The sequence below is a fragment of the Octopus bimaculoides genome, chromosome 14 (genome assembly GCF_001194135.2).
Source record: "Octopus bimaculoides isolate UCB-OBI-ISO-001 chromosome 14, ASM119413v2, whole genome shotgun sequence".
Taxonomy (NCBI): Eukaryota; Metazoa; Mollusca; class Cephalopoda; order Octopoda; family Octopodidae; genus Octopus; species Octopus bimaculoides.
The window spans coordinates 5815109-5820558 of record NC_068994.1 but is presented as its reverse complement, the minus strand read 5'-3'; the positions used below and the strand labels follow the sequence as shown (position 1 = coordinate 5820558).

At 39.3% G+C, this 5450-nt stretch overlaps 1 protein-coding gene across 2 annotated transcripts in view; it reads right to left on the bottom strand.

The window, feature by feature from the left end:
• LOC106870504 (copper homeostasis protein cutC homolog) overlaps nt 1–5450 on the bottom strand; it is a 15147-nt gene that overhangs the window by 2022 nt on the left and 7675 nt on the right. For both annotated transcript variants that reach the window (XM_052972636.1, XM_014916616.2), the window contains exons 6-8: nt 5048–5181; nt 4445–4475; nt 982–1216 (exon numbers count right to left, since the gene is read on the bottom strand). In XM_052972636.1, the coding sequence (XP_052828596.1) occupies nt 990–1216; nt 4445–4475; nt 5048–5181 (392 nt within the window). In that variant the 3' untranslated portion in view covers nt 982–989. The remainder of the gene's footprint in view (nt 1–981; nt 1217–4444; nt 4476–5047; nt 5182–5450) is intronic.

Genomic DNA, 5450 nt, shown 5'->3' with positions numbered 1-5450 from the left:
CTGGGGTCGATATGCTCGACTAAAAGGCGATACTCCAGCATGGCCACAGTTAAAATGGCTGAAACAAGTAAAAGAGTTAAAGAGATGATGAGAAGCGAAGAATGAATTACAAACGAAAGAAATAAAGAAAGAAAGAAAGAATGAAAGAAAAGAAAGAACTAAGAAGAAGGCGACTGCGGGCAGAAACAATTGACATAATTTTAAGGGTTTGAAACATGGGAGCAGCCGAAAAGAGAGAAGCATTTCAACATCATGACTACGTAACAGGAAGCTAGTGCGTAAGAAGGAAGGATTTGGTGGAGTGGCGTTGAAGTATGCTTGAGTGTGTGCGTGTGCATGTGTGTGTGCGTGTGCATGTGTGTGTACGTGTGCGTGTGAGAAAGTTTTTGGTGAACTTGCGTGGTTTAGTGGTAAGGCTGTTCTCAGGGGAGCGTTGTGTTCTTGAGCAAGGCACTTTACTTTACTTCACATCGCTCCAGTCCATTAGGCTGGCAAAATCGATTAGTACCTGTATTTCAAAAGTTTTGAAAATGGACATTAAAGATGACAATGAAGGTGATGACAGTAATGATGATGATGATGATGATGATAATGATGATAATGATGATAATGATGATGATGATAATGATGATGGTGGTGATGATGACAATGATGATGGTGATGATATACATCTGTAAGACTCCCGTACAGTTTTTGTCTTCCAAATTTCACTCACAAGGCTTTGGTCCGAAAAGACATTTGTCCAAGGTATCATACGATGGGGCCAAACTCAGCTCCTCGTAGTTGTGAAGAGATCTGGTGAGGCTGGGGCTGGGGCATAACGATACCCACGGAGATTATAACATGTTATTCATTGGAAGAACATGATGGACAGTTTTCAGTGCTTGGTGGCTCCAGGGTAAAGGTTATGGCAAGGTGCCAGGGTAAAAGGTACCATGAAGGAGGGAATAGAGACAATTGGAAGGTTAAGCTAAAGTGTACCTCTGCAATTATTCCTTGGTCCAGTGCTCTGTTGCTATGGAAACTATCTGTCTCACAAGAGTTGCTGATGTTACGCGAATGCAGAATTCTGATTCAGAAGCGCCACCCATCTTGACTGCAGATGCTGGACGAAATGTCATCAAAGAATCCCGCGTTTCACGTGCTGATCCATGGAATTCTCGTGCACCAGAAATTTCCAGAATTTTCTGTAGATTATTAACATTAATTCCACCACCTAGAAACAAACAAACAAACACACAACCCCCCCCAACAAAACATTAGTTTTAAATTGAATGCATAGAAACTGCAAATAGCTTACATACAAACTGCACATAAACTGCATACAAGCTGCTCACAAATTGCACATAAATTACATACAAGCTGCACATAAACTGCATACAAACTGCTCATAAACTGTACACTGCTTTCATACAAGTTGTTCACAAACTTACACTGCCTGCATACAAGTTGTTCACAGACTGTATACAGTTGCACAGAAGCTGTTCACAAGCAGCACTGCAGCTACATAAAGTTGTTTACAGACTGCATATAGATTGCATGAAAGCTGCTTGCAGAGTGCACATTGGTTGCACACAAGCTGCTCACAGAACACTTATAAACTGCATACAAGCTGTTCACAGACAGCATTGCAGCTGTATACAAGCTGTTCACTGTTCACAGGCTTCATTTAAGCTGTATACAAGCTGTTCACATACACACACTGCATTGCATCTGTATAAAAACTGTCAAGTTAGCATTACACATACACACCAGCTATTCCCAAAGTGCAAACAGGCTGCATACAAACTTTTCCTACACTTCACGTATGTGCTGTACACGAGCAGTTCAAGGCTCTGACTATAGAACACCTGACAAACAATTCAAAGTTGTAGAGTGAGTGTTTACAAATCGTATGTAGGTTATATTCAGAGTGGTGGCCACATAATCAAGGACAGCCAACTGAAAACCAGTAAAAAATAAAAAATAAAAAAAGAGAGAGAAAAGAAAATAATAATAACAAGCATAAGACTATCTGTTTTACATCCTGTTTAGATATATCCTGTATGTATAAATCTTCTATAGTTGTTGTGAATAAACTCACACATCAATTGTATACATTTTGTAGATATCTTAATGCAGTCAGTGAATATCTTGGATGCAACCTTTATGCAAGGCATATAATTCATTTTTGATTTTGTTGTTGTTTAACCCCAGGTGAGTGCTGACCAGGTACACTCTCACTCAATCAAAAGCATTTCTACTTTGACAAACGTATCATATTTTTCCTTTTTAGAGCTCCATTATCCAAAGTGTCCTTCCTTTTTTAAGACAATAGCACAATTTTTGAGGGAGATTTGGTACAATGTAAAGGGTAGTAGGTTAAGGTACAGTGCAAAGGGTAGTAGGCACATAATTTGCTTGTGTGTGTGTTTGTGGGTAAGAGTGTAATGGGAGTAGGAATTCACTGTTTTCAATATATACAAGATGTATTTCAGGAGTTTTGAAACTTTTGCAGGAGAGACATTTATTAATTTCAAAGAAGCACAAAATCCCCTTCAAAATAGGACCCTCTGATTTCAATGCACTTGTAGTGCTACAGCCACTTCATGAAGGCCTATGAAGGTCCTCCGAAGTGAAGGTGTCTGGGACCCTTGTCATAGTTCCTTCATCTTCTCAATGTCATCAAAAAGGGCTTCCTCTGAGGTTCTTCTTCAGCTTGGGGAACAATCAAACATCACAGGGAGCAAGGTCTAGAGTGTAGCGAGAGTAAGTGATGGCCTTCATGTCCATCTGTATCAAGCAGTTGGTGTTACCAAGATGGAACTGTGGACTGGTGCATTGCCCTGGTGGCAAGTGCCACCGACCCAAATGGAAAAGCTCAGGTCTTTTGCAATGAAATCTGTTCCTGAACTCCTGCAAAACCTTCACAAAGTACTCTTTCTTGACCATCTGGCCAGAGGGAACTCAGTGGACACAAACAATGCACTTGCTGTCAAAAATGGGGATCACCACGAGCATTCTAGTGGACTTGTTTTTCCAGGTCTGAGGGAGCCAGGATGCTTCCATTTGGCACTCTGGCTGCTAGTGTCTGGATCATAACAATAGTGCTATCTTTCATTACAGGTTACCAGAAGCTCAACTATCTCCCGGCGGCTACCAATGTGTCTTTTCTTCTGTTCGTCACTGAGTGCCTTCAGAATAAATCTTGCACATGTTCATATCTTCATGAGTAATTCTGTGTAGAGTTGCCACACCAACTCCAAACTGTGTCTTTATAGACACACGAGGGTCTTCATCCAGATGACTGCATATTTTCCGAGGTTCTGACACCCATCTCACCCCAACACTTTTTATTGTCCCTCTCACCTCTTGGACCACTAAAGAAGTCGACCCCTGACCAGTCTGGAGCATTTCATAAATCCGTGTAGCAATTTTACCCAGCTTAACATAAAACTTTATTGCACAGCAAGTTTCCAAATGTCCCAGCTGCATTCTGTAAACTAGTCAACCGTGACAAATAGTGTTTAGTAAGGTGTGTTCAAATGCCGTTACGGCCGTCTCCTTCAATCCGAAAAAAACCCAAAAAAACAGAAAGTTGGTAGGTCAGCTTATAAGATGCATAGTAACAATATATTAGAATTTTAAAAAATCTAGGCTAGTTATAAGCACCGCTCTCAAAAAAGTCTCAAAACGTCTGTAATGAGATTAAATTTCCAGCAATCGGACACCAGTAAATGTAAGTGGAATACAAATCCCAGGTAAATCCAGTAATCCCTTTTGTAGAATTTTAAGAAATTCATAGTATTTAACAATAACAAATTATATGATTTTCTTCACACACACACACATACACACAACAACAACAACGACGACGACAACAAATAATATGTACAAAGAAAATCATATTATTTGTTGTTAAATACTCTGAATTTCTTAAAATTCTACAAAAGGATTGTTGCACTTACCTGTCATGCATGAGGATTTACCTGGGAATTTGCATTCTACTGACATTTACTGGTATCTGATTGTAGGAAATTTAATCTTATTCCTTTATACTGAGTGCTTAATTGTTATCAGCCAGGATATATATATCATCATCATCATTTATATATATATAGGGCGAGAGAGAGAGAGAGAGAGAGAGAGAGAGGGGGGTATAGACACCTACCTACCTACCTACCTACCTACCTACCAACCCACCTACCTATCTATCCACCTACTTACCAACCTAACCACTTACCTAGATAGATAAATAGATAGATAGATAGATAGATAGACAGACAGATATATAGATAGATAGATAGATAGATAGATAGATAGATAGACAGACAGATAGATAGATACATATATATAGATAAATAGATAGATAGACAGATGGATAAATGAATAGATAGATAGATAGATAGATAGGTGGATAGATAGATGGAAAGAAGGACAGACAGATAGATGGATAGATACATACCTGGCATAACTAACAGCCGGTGCCCATCAGCCTGAAGACAGTAAAAAGATATTTGAATAAATATGATTGTCTTAGAGAGATTGCCATTAGGGGTCATATCTTACTGGTGAAAATGCTTTGACCATTCCATCCCATCCAGTCAGGGGCTGCTGATATGGCAAACGAACCTTCTATCGTATCGTTTATAGAATACATAATTGGGAACAAGAAAGGGGAATCATCTGATACTCAAAGCCTTCTTAAGACGTCTAAAATGTTGTGCTTCAACCCCAAGTGACTTTCTTGTTTTCAAGCCATGACCATTGTTTTCAGGCAAGGGGAAACTACTGTGGACTTGTTTCCATCTATTTCACCACATTAGCACAGTATTAGCTCTCATCATCACTCGACAAAGATTTTTACATATCCTCCTCCTCCTCACCACCACCACCACCATTTCTTGCAGATACAGACTTCCTGAATCCGAGATCATTGTAGTATAAATAAAATTAAACTATAATAGCCTGACTATGCAAGCTATTGGGCCTCATCCCTCGACTGGTAAGAACAGGTACGTTCACCCTTTCTTTTCTGACACAGAAGATGAAGTATTGAAATATTTACCTTGTCAATCATCTGTTTTATGACTGATACCCCCTGAAGGGCATCCGTTGCCTGTCCACTGGTCAACACCCTGGCACAGTCGAGCTGGATTACATCTTCGAGAGCAGTCATAATGTTACTAGTCATATCTATAGCTGGATAGAAAACAGATAGACACATACATGTAACAAAGTTGATGCAATATATATATATATATCATTATTATGATTGACCGTTGACTGAACACTATTCAATTTTTTTTCTCCGTGTTTTTCTCCTTGTCTCCGTATTCTTTCTGTTGAAGAGCGTAGCTCGAAACGTCAAAGACTTTCCGTATTCCCGAGCGTCATACTAATATATACTTTTGTTATTTACACCACCTGTCCTCGTCTGTTGTTATTTTTTGTATATTCTCCCATATATA